Source organism: Chiloscyllium plagiosum, unplaced genomic scaffold (genome assembly GCF_037043375.1).
Source record: "Chiloscyllium plagiosum isolate Xiang-an unplaced genomic scaffold, Cpla_swu_hap1 HiC_scaffold_21, whole genome shotgun sequence".
Taxonomy (NCBI): Eukaryota; Metazoa; Chordata; class Chondrichthyes; order Orectolobiformes; family Hemiscylliidae; genus Chiloscyllium; species Chiloscyllium plagiosum.
This window is the reverse complement of record NW_028270159.1, coordinates 16912241-16934224: the sequence shown is the minus strand read 5'-3', so window position 1 is coordinate 16934224 and position 21984 is coordinate 16912241. Positions and strand designations below refer to the sequence as shown.

The 21984-nt window shown below is 39.8% G+C and overlaps 1 protein-coding gene across 9 annotated transcripts in view; it reads left to right on the top strand.

Moving 5' to 3' along the window:
• The window catches only part of rapgef1b (Rap guanine nucleotide exchange factor (GEF) 1b), a 249885-nt gene that overhangs the window by 202927 nt on the left and 24974 nt on the right, over window positions 1-21984 (top strand). For all 9 annotated transcript variants that reach the window (XM_087998349.1, XM_087998343.1, XM_087998342.1 and 6 more), the window contains 7 exons: window positions 1087-1195; window positions 13513-13588; window positions 15199-15287; window positions 15824-15912; window positions 19550-19735; window positions 20132-20216; window positions 21767-21861. In XM_087998349.1, coding sequence (XP_087854475.1) covers window positions 1087-1195; window positions 13513-13588; window positions 15199-15287; window positions 15824-15912; window positions 19550-19735; window positions 20132-20216; window positions 21767-21861 — 729 coding nt within the window. The remainder of the gene's footprint in view (window positions 1-1086; window positions 1196-13512; window positions 13589-15198; window positions 15288-15823; window positions 15913-19549; window positions 19736-20131; window positions 20217-21766; window positions 21862-21984) is intronic.

Sequence of the window (21984 nt, the reverse complement as noted above, 5' to 3'; positions counted from 1 at the left end):
AATAATTTGCATTCTTTTTGAATTACAGTGAGTGTGGAAGACATCTATGAGAATGGTTCTTTGTGAGGGGGGAGTTTCGGTTATGAGGATAGATGCTCAAAGTTGAGACTGTTAGTTTTCTTCACTCCAAGGAAAACAAAGATAAGATTTGACTAAAGTTTTTTAAATCAGGAAGGTCTGGATAAAGTACACAGAGAAGCTATTCCCACTCGTAAAAGAATAGAGACTGAGAGGATACAAATTTAAAGTTATTTGCAAAAGAAGGAAATGAAGTGTGAGGAAAAAGACTTTTGGCCTGGAGTAAAAGTATGGTAGAAGCAGGTTCAACCAAAGTATTCAGGATAGCAACAATGTTCAGAGGTGTGAGGGGAAAAAAAGCAGTATGGTGCTCATTTTAGAGAGTTGATGCATATTTGTTTGGCTAAATGGCCTTCTGCACTGTACCAATTCTGAGAATCTGTGAAGGAAGCCTTAGAGAAATATAATGAAGACAGATCTCAGCAAAAAAAAAAAAATGAAGATTATAGTGTGATTGTCTGCTAGGATTGCTGCAGAATGGATATGGAGAGACAAATGTGTCTGTTGGAGGAGTGAACATCAGTGACTTTGATCACACTTGTCTTAATGCTGTTGCTGGGATTGAATGAGTTAGAAGAGACTGAAATTGGGAGCACTGGGAGAGTTGGGGGCTGAGAGCTGTCTGTTCAAGGAGCTAGGGGGAGCAGCCAGTAGATGAGAGTGGTACATTTTGAGAAGAGAATCCAGTGGAATAAAACTGAACAGAAAACTATGAATTGAAACAATGGTAGTTGTATGACATTTAGGATTTAATTTTTAAAAACGGCAATGAAACCATACTATTTCCCCTCTCCTCTTTGTTGCAATTGAAAATGTTGAAACCTAGAGCTTAGTTTACAGTCCTTCTTTGTTTACAGTCTACTTGTGCATTGCTTGAGAAGGTACTCGACTGACTTGTTTTCACCCACTAATTACAAACGCTAACTCAATGCAACTAATTGAAAATGACTTATTAGTTGAAAAATATCAAAAGTTCAAAGTTTTATATTTGTATTGTCTTCTTTCTAGACGAGGAGAAACTCCAAATTCACCAGATTTGGATCAAAGTGATGTAGCAGATGAATTATCACTCATTGATCATGAAGAGATTGTTGCTAGGTTAACGCTGAAACAGGAGGTAATGTATCCTTTAGCACAAAATGTGTTTACACTGAAGCACTGGTGCTGGACTAATTTGTTGATTTTCATTCCTCTAATATTAGTTCCCAGCAGAGCAATATTTATCTGCAATGGAGCTGATCTCTCATTTCCTGTAAGATAACAATGCTAACATCTGTTGCTGTGTTAATACATGTGTTGTCATAAAACAATAAACTTTTGAAATTATCAAAAATATTTTTTCACAGTTGTCTATAGCACTGTAGCTTTGAGTTTCAATAAGCAATAATCGTGCCTTGGTTAAACTTTGTCAGCTATAATACTACACTCTGTACAGCTCTCTAGCATTTGAAACAGCTACTGTAATTCTTTACATGATGTGTGATAAGTAAGTTTTTAAAGGACACTCGACTAAAGTTTGCCACCTAACCATTATAACTCCAGGAGCTGATATTTAGTTAAAGTTTAAAGGTAAAGGATTTGCTTGTAATAAAATAACAAAATTTGTTTTTATAGTGCCTTTAACAAAGCAAAATATCCCAATATCTTTCATGGGAACATTAGGAGGCAAAATTTGGCAGTATGCCACACTAGGAGTTATTAAGTACAGCAGTAGGTCATTCAGACCTCCGGCTAATCTGTAACCTAATTCCATTTTGTTTCCAGTCCCTTTAATGCCATTGGTAACAAAAATCTAATCAGTTTTGAGATTTAACATTATGCATTATAAACAGGTTAGGCATACCTTTATGCAGGAACCAGAAATCGGTATGCGGGCTCCTTAACTAGTAAAATAACTGGATATTTGTTTGTTATGGAACAACTACTGCTGTTCTTTAGTATGGTTTGGATGCAAAGTCACAAGATTCTGTAGAAAGTTGGCTGCAAAGGGATCTCCAAGTTGACTTTGAATGCCAATACATTAAGTTTCAGCATTCGGTGTCTTGATGGTTCCTGTTTTCTCTGCCATGGTTTCCTCTGAGTGTCTTATTCATCTTCCCTGGAGCTGTGCACATGCAGTGTAATTCTGAACTATGACTGATTTGGCAAGAGCTGTACTTGGTTCAAACAGTACATACCACCAAAACAAAATAGGGTGGCACAGTGGTTATCACTACTGCCTCCCAGTAGTGCCAGGGACCTGATTGATTCCAGCCTTGGGCGATTGTGTGTGGAGTTTGTATGTTCTCCCCATATTTGTGTGGGTTTCTGTCGGATGCTCTGGTTTCCTCCCACAATCCAAAGATGTGTAGGCTAGGTGGATTAGCCATCGTAAATGTGAGGTTATGGGGATAGGGTTGGGGTGGTGAGTTTGGATGGGATGCTTGTCGGAGGGTTGGTGCAGACTCAAAGGGCCAAATGGCTTCTATCTGCACTATAGGGATTCTATGATTGTGTGAAAATTCCATTCTCTGTTTGATTTTATATATAGTAACTTTGTATTTTGCCCAGTACACTGCAAACATATAGTAGCATCATACATAAATAAGAGAAGAAATCAATAATACAGTAGGGTTTTTAATTCACTCAAGATGTGGGCAAGGCCAGCTAGGAGATCCATCCCTAATTACATGGATGACCTATTAATGGTAATTAATTGTCAACCACATTGTTGTGGGTCTGAAGTTACATGTAGGTTAAGGATGGCAGTTTCCTTCCCTAACGGATGTTAGTAAACTGGATGGGTTTTTTCTGACAATTTACAGTGGTTTCATGGTCATCATTGAAGTCCTAATTCCAGATTTTTATTGAATTCAAATTTCACCATTTGCCATGGCAGGGTTTGGACTTGGATTCCCAGAACATTAAAAGTCTAGAGATTATATCACTAGACCATCACCCCCAACAAAATGTATACAAGTAAGTAATCCTATAACCTAGATGTCCAATTTTTCTCACATTTTCTGTTGAACAGCTGTCTCTGTGCAGCAGAGTAGTTTGCACCAGTGTTGTAGGGCTGTTTTGGTGCAGTGTTAGTGTCCCTGCATCTGAGCCAGTGAGTCTGGGTTCAAGTTCCACCTGCTGTAGCAGTATTTAATAACCTCTCTGAACAGGTTGATTTCAAAATATCTGCAGCACTGTTGTTTGAATGGAGACTGAATGTTTAATTAAATAGCTGAACGTCCATTAGAATGTGTGAATTGCAGTCATTGAGAACATAGTAATCTGCCTTTTTTCTCTTGAAGGGTAGTGACTGACATGTTCATTTCCAACCTTTTCTCTTTGTTTTCAATTTTTCAATAATGTACTCTGCTTGCTTTTGGATCATTTGTAGTATGAGACTTGTTAGACCTCAGCTGGAGTATGGTGTACAGTTGTGGATGCCACATTGTGAACAGAGTACAGAAGTGATTCAACACAATGGTTCCAGAAATGAGAAATTTCAGTTACAAGGATAGATTGAAGAAGTTGTCACTGTTTTCCTTGCAGACAAGAAGGCTGAAAGGGATTTGAAACAGGATTTTCTAAGTCGTGAGTAGGCTGGATAGAGTAGACTGGAAGAAAAAAAGTCTCACGACGAATAGTTAGAGTATGGAATGCGCTGTCTGCAACTATGGTGGTGGTAGATCCAGTTGGGACATTAGATGATCATTCGGATAGAAATAGTGTGCAAGGTGTGGGAGGGGTATTAAGCAAGGGATTAGCACTAGTTCATAATGCTTGTTTGTAGAACCAGTGCAGCCATAATGTGCTGAATGGCTGCTTGCATCATAACAATTCTGAGAGGTTATGTCTGTCTTTATATTCATTTCTGGGAAGTAAGAGCCGCAACTCTGTGCCCTCTCTGTGAAGGCTTAAATTAGGTCAGCTGAAGTCTGAACAGCTCATTGGTCATCTTAGTTTACTTAAAATATTGCATCTAGTATTGCTTTAGATTTACCCAGATATAGCTGATCCCAATCTACTTTGACCAGATCCTGCGTTTTTTAATAAAATTTACTGTCCCCGTTTCCAAAACACTTTTTTTTTCCTCGAGCTATCTTTTTCCTTTTCCATAACAAACTTAATGTACAGTGTTATAGCAAAAATGCTATCCCACTGCCACCTCAACCACCAATCCACAAAATTAAGTTTGGCACTACACCATCTCTTGAATAACCTTCTGTATTTTTATTTAAAAAGCTCTCCTGAATATGTTTTAAGAAATCTATTTCTCTGAACCCTTCACAAAATGACTACCTCAATTAATGTTGGAGAAGTTAAAATCCTCTAATAAGTTACTCAATTGTTTTTAAGCACCTCAGTGAATTGTCTATATAGCTGTGCCTCTACTGCCAGCTGAAGTTTATTTGTTTGGGGATCTATAACCCCAAGAGTGTCTGCCACCTTTTCATACTTGAGCTGTACTCTTAAGGCCCTTCCAAGCCATCATCTTTCCTTATGTCAGTAACTATATCTTTATTAATAGTGTGACACCACGTCCTGTTTTTCACTTTTCCACTATCCTGCCTGAAGATCCTAAACCCCAGAATGTTGAATAGTGAGCCACACATCTGTGATTACAATGATATTGTACTTGCACATTTTAACCCATGTACTTAATTTATCTGACTTAATTCTTGGAAAGTAAGATAAGGGCCAATCGAGAATAGTAGTGGGAAGTTGTGTGTGGTTAGAGGAGATGGGGGAAGCACTAAATGAACAATTTTCAACAGTATTCACTCTAGAAAACGACAATGTTGTCAGGAGATTACTGAGATACAGGCTACTAGACTAGGTGTGATTGAGGTTCACAAGGAAGAAGTATTAGAAATCCTGCAGAGTGTGAAAATAGATAAGTCCCCTGGGCCGGATGGGATTTATCCTAGGGTCCTCTGGGAAGCCAGGGTGGAGATTGCCGAGCCTTTGGCATTGATCTTTAAATCGTCATTGTCTACAGGAATAGTGCCAGAAGACTGGTGGATAGCAAATGTAGTTCCCCTTTTCAAGAAGGGGAGTAGAGGGATCTAAGAAGGCGGCGATCTGAGAAGATCACACTGCAGAGCTTCGCATCGCAGCAGGAGCAGGACGGTCCTTTAACCCACCCAACTCAGGTCATCAGGATTTCTTGGGGCATTGGAAAGATTGTGGAGCCCCAAGAAACATTTAAAAATTGACTTACCTGTATTTTCAGCTGTCCAGAAATGCCTAAAAAGGGAGGAAGAGCATCTGAGGCCGGGCCTGCAGTAGCCTCGGAGCCAATTACTCTCCAGGACCTGGTGAACCAGCTATCGAAATCTCGCGAGATGTTGGGGAAACAGATTGAAGAGAAGCTGGCTCCAGTCTCTCTCATACTGCAGAAGCATGAGCAGCAGCTGGGAGACCTGGAGAAGAGGACGGATGAGGTGGAGCACAGGGTCACAGTGGTGGAAGCTGATGCCAGTTCATTCAAGGAAGAGATCCAAGCCCTGAAGACGCAGGTTCGTAATTTGCGTGACCAACTGGATGATCTTGAAAACGGGCAGGAGAAAAATCATTTGGTTCATCGGTCTGCCTGAGGGTAAGAAAGGTGAGCGGCCTGCGGAATTTGTTGAAGATTGACTTCCGAAATTCCTTGACTTGGAGACTAGCATGAGAGGATTGAAGGTAGAGAGGGCTCACCGGGTCGCAGCACGGAGGTCAGGCCTGGGTCAACGCCCTCGTCCTTTCCTGGTGCGGTTCCATCATTACTGGGATAAGGAGAGAGTCATGGAGGCTTCCAGACTCCAGGGGAAGGATCCAAAGGCCCTAATTTATGAGGGGTCTAAGATCATGTTTTTTCAGGACTTTTCAGCGGCGGTGATCCAGAAACTAAAATCGTATGATGGTGTCAAGAGAAGATTGAAGGAGCTTGGGATTCAGTACTCCCTGAGATATCCGGCAGTGCTTCGGATCACCTTCGATGGATCCATGCATTTCTTTGACATATCGGAGAAGGCAAGAGATTTTGTGGACAAACTAACTTAATTTAAACAATTGTAGTATGTATAAATATTGTTGCTTGGGTATGCGTTTATCATTCTGTAAAAGAAATGGAGGAAATCCAGTTGGAGCTTTGTTTTTCCCTTTTTTTTCCTCTATTGATAATTTGGTTCAAACTATGTCTGGCAGTGGTTAAGATGTACATTTTAAATTTCTAAGTTAAGATATACAAAAGGATGGGTGGGGTATTTATTCTCCCTCTTTTTGTATAAAAGAATGGTTTTTTATTCATATTGATATTCTATGGGGTGTTTATTCTTTTTAGCTTGTGCTTGCAATGCAGCTCTAGCTGGGAGAAGTGAAGGTGGTTGAGATGGTTCGATGCCTATTTATGGGCAGTTCGGGACGGGTAGTTGCCCCCTCCGGGCAGGGGGTGAGTTCCCCTACTCAGCGCTATTGGTGCTTTATATGTTGGTTTATTTTCTGGTTTTTGTTTTTTATTTTTAATAATTTTGTATGTTTGTTAAATGTAGTGGTTTTAGTTTATGTCGTTTTTATATTTGGTGGACCATGCGACACTAAGACTCAGCAATTTGTGGTTCGGGCTCCTCCTGTCTGGAATTTAAATGAAATTGCAGAAGATTATGGCTAATGATTTGATTAAATGGTGTACCTGGAATATCAAGGGAAGTCACTCGCCAATTAAGAGGAAGAAGGTACTCTTGAGTCTTAGAAAGGAGAAGGTGGATATTGCTTTGTTACAGGAGACACATTTGGATGACAAGGAGCATCTGAAATTACAGCAGAATGGCTTTGACCGAGTTTATTTTTCATCATTTAATACCAGAAGTAGGGGAGTGGCTATATTGGTAAGGAAAAATCTCTCATTTAAATTGTTGGAATGTGTTAAAGACACATACGGGAGGTTTTTAGAGATCTGAAGCTCCCAGGTGTGACTCCCGAACAACAGTCCTTTCTCAATGCCCCATTATCAGAGCAAGAAGTGCAGGAAGCTGTGAGGCAGCTTCAGAGTGGGAAGGCGCCCGGTCCTGATGGACTTTCCAGTGAATTCTATAAGGAATTTATAAGTATACTGTCAGGCCCGATGCTGAATATGTTTAATGATTCATACAGTCATGTTTGTCTCCCACCATCTCTGCGAGAGGCCAATATTTCACTTATCCCTTAAAGGGAAGGATCTGGAAGACTGTACTTCATACAGGCCCATCTCGCTCTTAAATGTGGACTTTAAGATCCTCTCTAAGGCTCTTGCTTTAAGGCTGGAGACTGTGTTACCTTCCATTATTAAAGAGGATCAGACGGGCTTCATAAAGGGTCGCAGATCCTCCAATAACGTTAGGAGGCTGCTTAACGTAATTCAAGCATGCCAACAGCAGTCAATACAGGGATTGGTGATTTCTTTAGATGCAGAGAAGGCATTTGACCAAGTTGAGTGGCTGTACCTTTTCTATACTCTAGACCGGTTTGGTCTAGGCGAAGTTTTCATATGATGGGTAAAGATTCTCTACAGTGTACCTCTCGCTGCGGTCATTACCAACGGGGTACGATCAAGCAATTTTAATATTTCTAGGGGCAGCCGGCAGGGCTGTCCCCTTTCACCATTACTTTTTACGTTGGTGATTGAACCATTGGCAGAGGCCGTTTGTGGGGATCTCAATATATCAGCTCCAGAAGTGGGGTCAAAATTACATAAGATCTCGCTGTATGCAGATGATCTAATTTTCTTGATAAATCCAGCAGTCTCAGTACCTTGCCTGATACAATGCATTTACGCTTTTGGTGCTTTTTCAGGGTATAAGATTAATTTTGCTAAATCAGAGGCTATGCCTGTGGGTAGTCTTGCAAAAGAGTTGGCTCTTGAGAGTGACTATAAATTCCCATTTAGGTGGTCACAGGGGGGTTTTGTGTATTTGGGCATATTCATTACTCCAGTTCTGGATTGGCTGTTCAAAGCTAATTTTACTCAATTATTTGAAAAAATTAAACAAGATCTCCAAAGATGGGAGGCACTTCCAGTCTCATGGTTGGGTCGGATAGCGCTTATTAAGATGAATATTCTCCCTCATTTGCTATACCCTATACGGATGCTCTCCCTGATTTTCAATAAACAAACACTCAGGAGACTGAACAGTTGGTTCAGCACCTTTATCTGGCACCGTAAACGGCCCCTCATTAAATTAGTCAAACTGCAGTTGCCTCACAGATTGGGGGGAGTAGACCTTCCGGACATTAAAAATTACCAATTAAGCTCGCTTTTGACCTACGTAAGTGATTGGGTTTGTGGGGACCCTCTTTCAATATGGCTAGATATCGAAGTCTCCCAGGCAAGGTGCCCCCTTACCAGTTTGCTGTTTTTGGACAAGGTGAGGACAGTTAGGGAATATTGCCATAACCCAATAGTCATCAATACTATTAAAGCATGGAGGGCAATTCGGTAGAGGAAAGATAATATTGGCAAAACATCTTTGTTTGCACTTTTAGTAGGTATGCCGGGTTTTCAACCAGGTATGATAGATTCAGGAATTAAACATTGGGCAACTAGGGGTATATTTTGCATGGGTGATTTATTTGAGGGAGATGTAATGATGTCCTTCGATCAGTTAGTACGGAAGTAAGAGTTACTTAATAGAGACCTCTTTCGTTTTTTTCAAATTAGGGATTTTATTCAAAAAAGGACTACACTTTTGACTGATCTCTACAAATCTGACATAGAAAGAGGGGTGCTAAGAGTACACTCTGTCAGTACTCTATCACCAACTGGGGGGTGCCATCTCAGCTGAGTCTGATCGACTCTGCAAGATATGGGAAAGAGAGCTGGGTGTTGAAGTTTCTTCAGAGGCATGGGAGGATATTTGGGAGAATGCAAGGACGATATCAATTTGTAATAGGACCCATGCTTTACAGTTGAAGATTCTCCACAGGGTCCACTTAGCCCCAGACCGTTTGTCAAAATTTAAACCAGGGCTATCTTCAGCATGCCCCAAGTGCAAGGTCTGTACGGGTACTCTTACCCATTGTCTTTGGTCTTGTGACAGGCTTCAAACATATTGGAGCGCTGTGGTGGGTGCAATGGAGAGGATTTTAGGGGTGGAGAAGGATCCTATTTCGCTCCTTTTGGGCCTACCTATTGTATTTCCTGCAGACTCACATAAGGCAAAACTTTTCAATATTCTTACATTCTGTGCAAGGAAGAATATCTTGCTAGGTTGGATATCAGAAAACCCCCCAGGCCTGTTGGGTTGGCGGAAGATTGTTATGGAGCATATTCCCCTGGATTTTCTCACAAATATGGTACAACACAAAACAGAGAATTTTTACAAGATATGGCAACCGTTTTTGAAATACTTGGACACAGATTTATCTGCCACACTAACAAGGGCTTTTATATAGCCGTACCGATTGTGTTTCATGAGTCCAATATCCAGGGAGGAGGAATTGTGAATGTATGAGTGTTTTGTTTGGCTGGGCTGTTATTACTATTTATTTGTTTGTTGTTAGGTATTTATTTAGTTAGTTAAATAGCTAGTTTAGGTTTTTTTTTTTAATTTTATACTTCTCTATATATGTTTATACATTCGTATAGGAGGGTGGGTTGGGGGATTTCTTTTATTATTTGGGTTTAGTTTTGTACTATTTTTGTACTGTTTTGAATTGCATTGGTTTGTATTTGTTGTAATAGTTAAAAATCTATTTTTTCTTAATAAAAATATTTTAAAAATGAAGGAGAGTAGAGATAACTCTGGTAATTATAAACCAGTGAGCCTTACTTCAGTTGTTGGTAGTGTTGGAAAAGGTTATAAGAGAGAGGATTTATAATCATCTAGAAAAGAATAATTTGATTAGGGATAGTCAGCACGGTTTTATGAAAGGTAGGTCGTGCCTCTCAAACCTTATTGAGTTCTTTGAGAAGGTGACCAAACAGGTAGATGAGAGTAAACCGGTTGATGTGGTGTATATGGATTTCAGCAAGGCGTTCAATAAGGTTCCCTCACAGTAGGCTATTGTATAAAATGCGGAGGAATGGGATTGAGGGAGATGTAGCAGCTTGGATCAGTAATTCGCTTGCTGAGAGAAGACAGAGGGTGGTGGTTGATGGGGAATGTCGAGTTACTCGTGGTGTACCGCAAGGTTCGGCGTTGGGTCCACTGCTGTTCATCATTTTTATAAACGACCTGGATGAGGGCGTAGAGGGTAGGTTAGTAAATTTGCAGACAAAACTAAGATTGGAGTTGTGGATAATGACGAAGGATGTAGTAGGTTAAGAGAGACATAGATAAGCTGCAGAACTGGGCTGAGAGGTGGCAAATGGAGTTTAATGCGGTCAAATGTGAGGTGATTCACTTTGGTTGGAATGACCGGAATGCAAAGTACTGGGCTAATGGTAAGATTCTTGGTAGTGTAGATGAGCAGAGAGATCTCTGTGTCCAGGTACACAGATCTTTGAAAGTTGCCACCCAGGTTGACAGGGTTGTCAAGAAGGCATACAGTGTTTTAGCTTTTATTAATAGAGGGATCGAGTTCCAGAACCACGAGGTTATGCTACAGCTGTACAAAGCTCTGGTGCGGTTGCACTTGTAATATTGTGTACGGTTCTGGTCACCGCATTATAAGGAGGATGTGGAAGCTTTGGAAAGGGGGTAGAAGAGATTTACTAGGATGTTGCCTGGTATGGAGGGAAGGTCTTGTGAGGAAAGGCTGAGGGACTTGAGGCTGTTTTCGTTTGAGAGAAGAAGGTTGAGAGGTGACTTAATAGAGGCATATAAGATAATCAGAGGGTTAGATAGGGTGGACAGAGAGAGCCTTTTTTCAAGTATGGTGACAGCGAGCACGAGGGGGCATAGCTTTAAATTGAGGGGTGATAGATATAGGACAGATGTCAGAGGTAGTTTCTTTACAGAGAAAAGAAATGCATTGCCTGCAACGGTAGTAGATTCGCCAACTTTAAGTACGTTTAAGTCGTCATTGGACAAGCAAATGGATGTACATGGAATATTGTAGGCTCGATGGGCTTCAGATTGGTATGACAGGTCAGCGCAACATAGAGAGCTGAAGGGCCTGCACTGCACTGTAATGTTCTATGTACTCCTAATATTAAAGTAGTGGCTGTCCAACCTTGCCTTCCTTCCTTGAGATTCAACATATCTGAACTCCCTGTGGCTTGGTTCCTCTATTAAAGTATGCAGGGTCCCTATTTTATGAACACAGTGTCCCCTCCCCCTCCACCCAACAGCTCTAAAAAATCCACTCTTCGGGATTTTGGTCCCTTTCTGGTTCAAGGACAAGCCATCTTGTTTGTATAGTCCTGACTTCCCCATAAACACTTCCAGTGATCGAGGAATCTGAAACCATCCTTCCTGCACCAGCTCCTGCACTCCACATACATTTATCATCCTCTTCTATTTCTGTGCAAGCTGTACATGACCCTCGGAATAATCCAGAGATTGCAGCCTTGAGAGGTACTGCTCTACCGTCTCCAGCCTAGCTACCTAAATTCTTGATGCAAGACTTTACTGTGTTGGTGCCAATGTATACCACAGTCTCTGACCATCGGTGTAGCTAAAGATTACCTTGGCCGTTTAACCTTTAATATAATTAAATTGACTGATTCAGTAGGAAATTATAAATTGAACAATAAAATGCCAAGTGGAACATATAAAGGCGTTTTGTACTTTCCAGATATGGGGAAGGCCTATGTAGTTTCTGTTAAAAATACACTTTTCATATGGGAGATGAAAAGCAAAAAAATAGTTTTCACACAGATTGTGGTAATTTCACAAATTAAACTATTCCTTTGCTTTCTACCTTTCAGTTCACATTCTGTTTGAAAAAGACTTTAGTCCCATAGTGGAGTATGCCAGTTGTTTCTAGATGCACTAGATTTATAAATACTCATTCATTCTTGGGTACTTTGCTGAGTTTGTAACATTGGTGGAATGGCAGTATAGTTCCAAGTCAGGCTGTTGTATGACATGGAGGGGAACTTGCAGATGTTAGTGCTGTCGTGCTTTGCCTGCTTTTGTCCTTAAGAGTAGTAGAGATCATGGGTTTGGAAGGTTGTTCTCAATCGTAGCTGCTCGGGTTTTTGTGGTGCATCTTGTTTTCCCATAAGCAGCTGTTTTCACCTGTTTTCCATTTTGAAAATAGTAAGTAGAAGTATTAAAAGGAAAATGTTTTTGATGCCGCTGATTTTCATTGATTTTTAAATACATATCCTGCAAATTGCATCAAGTTGCACACTAAATCAGAACCCAGTTTTATTCTCTCTTTAGATCTGTTAGCTCTGTGGATAGCTAGGTTATACATTTGTTATCCTTTAGATTTTTGCTTTTGTAATTAATGCGTCTGCATTTATGTTCAAAATTGCTGATTTTATTATTTGGCCCATGATAGTTGTATGCATTGTTATGGGCAAGGCATTTGCTGTGTGTCGATGCAAGATTCTGGAATGCAAGACTTTCATTTGTATCTGAATTGTCATTTGTATCGGCATTGCATTGTCTCAAGTTATAACTAATAAACACTTCAAAGTTAAAGAATTGCGTAGACTATGAGAGAGCTCAGCTCTGTTAATGTAATGTAACCACTAGACTATTCAGGTCTGTGCTGGATTTGCATTTTGCCCAGTGGGTATTAACCGTTTTGTACATGTATAAAATATCTAATATAATGTGAAATATTGAATTTTGATGTGTTTAACTTCAATTTTCATACATGCAAGAAACATTGTTTTCCTTCTGAACCCAGTGCCTACTTTCAAAGGGAAGGTATGAGGAATGGGGCTTCCCCATTTGAAAATGTTTGAGTTCTTTCAACATTTGTGGGGGCAAGAGGAACTAATTCTTTACTGTCTCACCCTCTGCTTTTGAAACCTACTTGAATGGTATCTAAGGTAGAATATGCCTTCTGTACTTATAAAACTGTTGAGATGATCTGAACATATACTGCTAACCATTAGTGTTCCCATGTGTGATTAATTAGGAACTTACTTTGAGACTATTCGGATATGCATTTCATAGTGATTCCATATTCCTATAATTCAGTGTACATTGATGGAAACTTGAATTAGTCTGTCCTTGTACTGGTAAGAGGCAAGCAACTAAAACTAACTTAATGCATTATTTTTGGAGATCTATGTGGAATACTCGAACTCTTTTTTAAAAAAAAGTCATTTGCTTCAACCAATGACATTTTTAACGCTGAAAAAATGGGGTCTGGTCAGGTTAATCTAAAATCATCCTTAAATTGTGAACGTGAAGCATTGTACTTTACGTCAGCTTTCCAATTGCAATGTATTGGAATGAAAAATAAAAGCAGATCTTAATAGTTTGACTGTCTCTAAATATCATCCGTGGTGGTCATTGATGCACTTTGTTAAACTGAATTTTCTTTCTCGTACAAATAAATTTTGAGTTTTTCACTTGAACTTTATCCTAGGGAGAGGATGGCCCTGAGGTGCGAGGAGGCTCTGTAGATATTCTCATAGTTCATGCGACTGAAACAGATCGTAAAGGTAAGATAAAGATGCATAAGGTATATTACTGCAGTTGAATTCTAAAGAATGGTGTTCTTTGCAGCTTTTTGGATCCATCTTCCTTTTGTAAAAATCATGATTGATTAATTTATGCTCTGTGTGTTGAAACATTATAACATTTTGAAAATTGGAAACTAGTTGGGCTTTCGTTGCCTATTTGAATTGATTTCTTTTTAATGTTATATTAAATTATATGAAGTCAGCCAGAATTAGGCTGCTTAAGATCAAAAGTATTTATTTTCACAGTCATTAATTCCAGTTGTAAATTTGTGTCAGATTTACCAAAGTTATTCATTGCATGTTTTGACATGTTGCATTTTTCTTCGTCCACAGTATGACTGTTGCAGTAAGGTGTAGTTTGGGCTTGATTACAGTAGTATTGTATTTCATATATTTCAAAATATATAATAGTTATTAATAAATTGCTTTTTTGTAAAGCATGCTATGTTTTTATAAATCCTGCCTAACCTTGAAGAACATTCGATGACCTAAACCTTCTGGTCAGTTGTATAGGTAAGCACAGTGCTGCTGCCCATCAGGTTTTCTGTTCACATGGAACTTCTTTTTTTCTTTTGTAGAGTCATTGAGATGTACAGCATGGAAACAGACCCTGCGGTCCAACCCGTCCATGCCGACCAGATATACTTCCTCATTCATTCATTGAATGTGGGCGTTAATGGCCATGCCAGCATTTATTGTCCAACCCTAAGTGCCTAGAGGGTGATGAAGTATCAGTCATGTTGCTGTGGGCTTGGAGTCACACGTAGGCCAGACCACACAGGGATGGCAGTTCTCTCCCTAAAGGACTTGAGTCATTGGGGTGGGTTTCTGACAATTGACAATAGATTTTATGGTCAGCATTAGACTCCTAATTCCAGATTTTTAAAAGATTAAATTTAAATTCAAATTCCACCATTTGTCATGGCAGGACTCAATCCCAGGTCCCCAGGGCTGGATTAATAGTCTAGCAATAATACCACTAGGCCATTGCCTCCCCCTGTTCAGGAGCTACAATGAACACCACAGGTTCTGCAGGCTAAGTCCAGCAACAGCAGAAGAGTTGAAGGAGAGCACTCTTTTTTTTTAAAATGATACAAGTTCTTATATTCAGGTGTGCTTTTTAAAGATTCTGGGTCTTCAAATGAGTGAAGTAGGATAGGTGACTGGGGATTTAGGTTGGGTAGGTAGCCAGTTTGGGCATGGAGGTGAGTGGGAGGCGGTGAGTTGGTGAGGGAAGGGGTGTTGGTGTTAAATTGTGGTACTTAGTTCAATTATTTTGGCTAGTCTTGTGGTTAGACCAATTGTTATTCAGTGTAACTTTCCTCAGGTAAGTATCCAGGTTTATCTGACCAGTGTTAACCCTGGGCTCAGGCTGGAGATATTGACCATGGTTCAGGGCTAGACAAATCAGCCCATCAGGACTTTAAACTTCTTAACAGTTACAGCATGTATTTGTACAGTACTTCCGAAGGGTGCAAGTGCACACCACAAACCTGAGTCCAGAGTTTGCTGCTGGACCACTCTATCTAAGGTTCAACAATATTTTGTACAGTTGTTCCTTATCATACTCTTCTTGTCTTGCCCTCTAGATCTCGTCCTTTACTGTGAAGCATTCCTAACTACTTATCGGACATTTATTCCACCGGAGGAAATCATCAAGAAACTGCATTATCGATATCCTTCAGTGATTTTTTTATTAGAATTGCTTGGCATGAAAGAATATGTCAACATGATACATCAGTAATGTAATCCAGAAATGACATTAGCTTAAATATGATTTATGATTTGGAGTGCTTTAGTTCCTGTTTGCAGAGTAGTGAACAAAACATCTCAATGGCTGGTCTGCTAGCTCACAAATTTTGTTCACTTTGCATACATTTGAAAGTTTTTAGATGGTAGAAGTTGTGTATTTTAAAAAGGTGAGGGAAAAGTTGAATTTTGTATTGAAGAGAATATACATTTTATAAGTATAACTTGTGGATCGGGTGGGGAGTTTGAATCGATGATCCAGTTAGCCTGACCCTTGAGTTTATAGCGTATTCGCTAGTTGCAAGACTACATAAAGTAGCAGACAAAGTAATAGTAATGATTGATCCTTCCATGAAACTGCATGCCCTTTAGTAATTACTACTGAGAAAGAAATGTAGGCCATAGACTTTTAATTGTTCAAAATTAATACTTAGTTTTTTTTAAACTTAACTAATGACTACATATGAGAAGTTTTGCCACTGTCCAGACACATTCAAAAAACGAGTGAGCAAGAATACATTCTTTTTATTGGTGCGTGTGGTAGATGAACTCTGGTGAGTAATGTTGTCAATCACTGCACCAGTGCTACAGGTGAATTTCCCCTACAATATAATTTAGGAAAGTTCAAAAGTATTGTATATTCACTTGTCTTTTAATAACAGAGCAAGATGAAGTTCTGTTTAAAATAGGAGCTCAGAAGTATTTTTTTCTTTTTACTTTAAATTTATAGTAACTAATTATGCATCAATAATAATAACCATCACACTACATTTTTTCCATGCCAAAGATTCATAGAATACCATTCGATACGTCATTGATAATATGTGCACTTGTTAGCTCCCCTTCTGATATTGCCCCCTCAACCAACATTCAGAATAAATTGCTTGAATTTAACTTATCAAGACTGGTGGTCCAACATCAGTACTAGATAACTGAAAGGTCTTCCAGATATTAATTTTTAATTGCTTCTTTGTTGATTTCCATACTTCCAGCTTCTACTTCTCTTCCTTGTGGTCTTCCTTTTTAAGATATGCCTTACAACCTACTCCTTCAACCCGATCTTTGAACCATCTGTCTTAATACTTCCTTTTGTGGCTGTCGCATTTTATTTTGTAGTGCACCTATGAAGCACTTTGTGAAATTTTATTATTATGTAAAAGATACCATAAACCTATTTTCCAAATTAACCTGTGCAGAAGTGTTATTACACACCTCTGGACCAGGTGGGACTTGATCCCAGACCTATCAGTCCAGGGGTAGGGACACTATCACTGTCCCACAAGAGGGCCCCAAAAGGTACTATAAAATAAGTTAGAGTTTCATGTGACAAACCTGCTGAACTATTTCCTTAATCTCTTGGTGATAAAGGGGGTGCACAGGAATGAAAAAGATCAGACAGACCTTAATGTGTAAAAACACCCTGCTTTGAACTATCAGTTTCTTTTCTGCCTTCTTTCCAGCATCTCTCCAGAAATAAGTTAGTCAGTTCCCACTCAAATTTGTAACATGACTCACTTTTTTTCTGCATTAAGTTTATTTGCAGTTACATGTAACTATTTTTTTGCTTTCGTGGTGTCAGCAAGACCATTTTTACTACTTACCCCTGGCTGTCCAGAAAAGATGCTGATGGTGGACTGCCATCTTCAGCCACTGCAGTGTTGCTTCTTCTGTGGTGTTAAGTTGGAAATTACATGATTTTACCCCATTGATGATGAAGATAATTAATACTTGCCCAAAATTGTCTGAAATGCAAAATTTATTGAATTTCCAGTAATCTATTAGGCTTCACGGTGTCTACACTGGTGTAAAAATGACTTGGGTCTCAGAATCTTTTTGAAGTGAAGGTCTCCGAGAGTTATTAACATACTGTTTGTAACTAATTTGTCAGTATTTATGTAATTGCCCTTGTCCAGTTCTTTTATTTTTAGGAAGGTGCAGTACAGTGATTTGAATTATGCAGTCATTCAGATGGGCTGAATCATTATTTTCTAAGTTAGCTCTACATTGCTTGAGGCACTTGAGACATTCATTTGGCCATACGCTAAGATTTTTGATTGCCACTTTTACTGTTACTAATTGTATATTGATGGTTTTAATGTGCTGTTATTCCCCAGTTTCTCCCTCACTTGCGCCCTATGGTTTATTGCATTTTATTTTACGTTCCCACTGCTTATTCATAGTTAATATGTTAGTCACTTGAAAGACTAAGTGTTGTAGAAAATTTTATTCAATTTGCCCTAATATTATTTGTAGATTCACAGATTTCGAAAATTTTTAAGTCAAGATATCTTTGTAAGCTCTCTACCTATTTTGTGATTTCACTAGCTTTTAATTGATTGAAATTAACTTTACAGTAATAAGTTAATGAGAGAGAAATGAAAATGTTGAGCATTGTTAGTCCATTCACTGGTCTAGCATTTTCAAATATGTAAAGAAACAAGAAGTAAATGCTATAAATTGAAATTAAATGGAGAGCAGCATAATTATGGTTCTTCACCGGCATCACTGTTCAGTTTGGTTGGTTATATAACTTAGTAGTAAATTGCTGCCTTCTCTTAGCGCAGAGGTCAGTTTTGGCCTAGAACTTTGTATGAGTCATCAAAAAAAAGGAGGAAATAATTAATGCTTTGAATCTTTGCTGCATCTCAACAGTAGAATGTCTTCCTCTGCATACTTTGAGTGAGAGGTAGAGATAAGTTCATTCATGACTGTTGATGTCATCAGCTCCACTTGAAAATGTTCAATAATGAATTAAACGTACTGAGTACTGTTTTATTGGTGTTTTGGTTGCATTATATAAGAGCACTTAAACATCTGTGGTGGTTCCTAACGCTATACCTTCAGCTGTATTGATGAGCACAGCACAGGACAGGAACCTGTTTCTCAGTGAAAAGCTTTAACCTTTCTGTATACTGAGTGTTTTAAAGCATGCATCCTTTGTAGAATAAATTTGCCAGAGTGCAATTTGTAAAACTTGGGGAGGTATGCAGATACCAGCAAAGGAAACAATTCTAGATGAAAGTTTTTATGGTGGCAGTGAATTTATATAGTACTTCAGAAAATTGTGTGAAGTAAGATATGATGAAAGTTGTTGTGCATGCTTTGTGGAAGAAAAATTAATGAAGAAAAATATACATTTTTGGCAATTTAAATTCACTTATGATTCACTAAACTTATTCTTTTGACTGTTGGATTACTGTGTAGTGATATCAGGATGCTAGCATGGAAGATATGGGAACTGCAGTAGCTAATAGACATGTATAACATTTAGCTCCTGATTTTAAAATAATCTTCCCTTTTGTTTTAGCTCCCTTTGCCCTTGTCACTAGTTCCTGAAATAGTTAGTAGCTGACAGTAACAATTCTGACTTGAAAAAGATTCCCTCCCATTAATAGTGCAAATGCAATTCGAGAAGTGAGGGTAGGAGGAGGAAGTAGCTCCAGGAAAGCTTAATAATTCAGAGCTTAACCCCTACTTGCGTTTTGGGTTCTTCAGAGTGAAATTTTCTCCATGAAAGGACAGAAAACTCGTGTTTACATGGCATATTTTGTCACCCTTGGACAGATGTCACAAGTGCTGTACAGCGATGAAGCAATTTTGAAGTGTAGTCACTGCTTTAATTTAAGATATGCTTGCTGTTTATCTGGTTCAGGAAATGGTGAGAAATCGTAGAATCCCTACAGTGTGGAAGTAGGCCATTTGGCCCTTTTGAGTTCACACCGACTCTTTGAAGAACATCCCACCCAAACTCTTTCCCTGTAATCTTGCATTTCCCATGTCCAATCCATCGGTCTCTGGATATTACGGGACAACTTAACATGCCTAATCCACCTAACCTGCACATCTTTGGGGAAAGTTGAGCACTAACCTCTTCATAACTGTTTTGATGTTTATGATATTAAATGACAATTTTCTCCTGAATTGCTCCATTAAGGGACCTTATGATTGAATGGCAACTAGTGGTTTACTATGTACCTTGGATACTGACATAACAAATTTACAATGTGAAAGTGTTCCAAAATCATTGTTTTAATAATTGTACATTTCTTCCAAAGTCTGCTTTAAACTGTGTGAAAAAAATCGGTATCCTGATCTGCAATATGGTTTTTACTCTACTGAACTGATGTGATCTTTTATCCTGTGCTTAAAGATGATCATCTGATCAATTCCATATTTTGGTACATTTTTCAGTTTGGTGGAGCTATCGGATGACATCCTGAAGTTGTTGATGGAACTTGTGTTCCGTTTAGTGTGTAGTGGTGAGCTGAGCCTGGCACGAGTTTTGCGAAAAAATATTCTGGATAAAGTAGATCAGAAGAAAACTGTGAAATACGCAAGTTTGATGAAGCCATTGGCTGCACGAGGGGTGGCAGCTAGGTAAGAATTGTTATGTATATATATGTAATAAAAACAAACTGAATTTGGTGCTGTTTTCTTTGGTAGACTGAAAAGAGTTGTACATGTGTCAATTTTTGAAAAATAAATGTTTGCATCTGTTTAGTGAGTGGTGTGTATTGTGCAAACATGATTAGGGTTGAGATGTTTGAAAGACATTTTTTTTAAAGAAGAGGGTTACAGACATCCCTTTTAAAGCATATTTGTGTGTACTGGAACTGCTGTTAAGCAAAAATTGAATCACCAGATGGAAGTGGGCAGTGTCAAAATTAGTTTTTGTTGGGGGAATAGGGAAATCTGTTGAGTGAAACCAGAATCTGTTCTGTTCCTCTGACATCCTGTAACCCTTGGCTTAATGTATTTTTGAACCTCCTGCAGGCCTGGAACGCTTCATGACTTTCACAGTCATGAGATTGCTGAGCAGTTGACGCTGTTGGATGCTGAATTGTTCTACAAAATAGAGGTAGTTATCTGATGGGAAATATTTCTATGACAGTCCAGTGAATAAGCATATTTTCATGGGTTGCATTGACATAGATTAGTTGTCAAGTAAAACACAGGGTTTGTTTTAGTTAAACAGTTAAAGAAACAGTAAGTCAGGTGGTATCCAAGAGGCAGGAGAATTCATGTTTTGGGCATAAGCCCTTCGTTAGGAATGAGGCTTGTGGGCTGGAGGGCTGAGAGATAAATGGGGGGGGAGGTGTCTGGGGGAGAAGGTAGCTGAGAATACAATAGGTAGGTGGGGGGAGAAGGTGATAGGTCAGAGAGGTGGGTGGAGCGGATAGATGGGAAAGACAATAGACAGGTCAAGAGGCTGGTGCCGAATTGGAGGCTTGGGCCGGGATAAGTGGGGGTGGCGCGGGCAGGGAAATGAGGAAACTGGTGAAATCCACATTAATCCCATGTGGTTGCAAGGTCCCAAGGTGTAAGATGAGGCATTCTTCCTCCTGGCATCAAGTGGTTAGGTTTGGCAATGGAGGAGACCCAGGATCTGCATGTTCTTGGTGGAATGGGAGGGGGAAATTGAAGTGATCAGCCATGGGGTGGTGGGGTTGGTTGGTGTGGGTGTCCCAGAGATGTCTGCAAGTTGGCATCCTGTCTCCCCGATGTAGAGGAGACCACAGCGGGTGCAACAGATACAGTAGATGACATTAGTGGAAGTACAGGTAAATTTCTGTCTGATGTGGAAGGATCCTTTGGGGCCGAGGACAGCGGTGAGGGGGAAGGTGTGGGAGCAGGTTTTGCACTACTGTATTGGCAGGGTAAGGTGTCTGGAGTGGGGTGTTGGCTGGTGAGGGGCGTAGATCTGACAAGGGAGTTGGGGATGGAATAGTCTCTCTGAAACATTAATAGGGGTGGGGAGGGAATATATCCCTAGTGGTGGGGTCTATTTGGAGGTGGTGGAGAATGAGTAAAAACATGGTGGGGCTGAAGCTGGGAGTGGGGGCGGAGACTGCCTCTGGAGTGGGCATGGTTATGAGGTCGGAAGTGATGTCACCATCTGAAGTGACGCTCACCATGGGGGTGCAATTGGGGCCTGTGGCAGTACCCGTGGGCAGAGTGGGGGGCGGACGTGTTGTAATGTGACATCATCACTGTCACTGGTGGTGGAAGTGACATCAGCAATGTCATCATCAGTGTTCCAGTGAGCGACGTCTCTGGGGACAGAGATGGCAGCAACTGCAGCAACAGAAGTGATGTGCAGGGTAGGTATCTGCTCTACCCTTTACTCCGACCTATCACCTTCTCGCCCACCTTCATCTACCTATTGCATTCGCAGCTTCCCCCAACACTTGCAACTGGAAACCTTAAGCCTTTTAGCCCTGTACCTTTCTTCAAGTCTGTTAACATCAGTCCCATAAAAGTAAATGTTTCGCTGGTGGTTCCTTTTGTTCCATATTTTTGGAACCACAGGTACTTCACGGTGTTGATCTAATAAGTATGCTGCTGGTGTAGCAAATCTTTTGGCTGCCTTCACTTTGATTTTTTTAATATAATTTCTGTTAATGACAGATTCCTGAGGTTTTACTCTGGGCCAAAGAACAGAATGAAGAGAAGAGTCCAAACCTAACAGAGTTTACAGAGCACTTCAACAACATGTCTTATTGGTGAGTCTGAGACAGTACTTCTTAGCGGATCTGTGATTTTCTTGAAGGCAGCCGAGTGACACTATTGCAGTGGTTTGTAACAGGAGTGTTTCTTGAGACTGTAGTATTAAAACTGTGCAACTT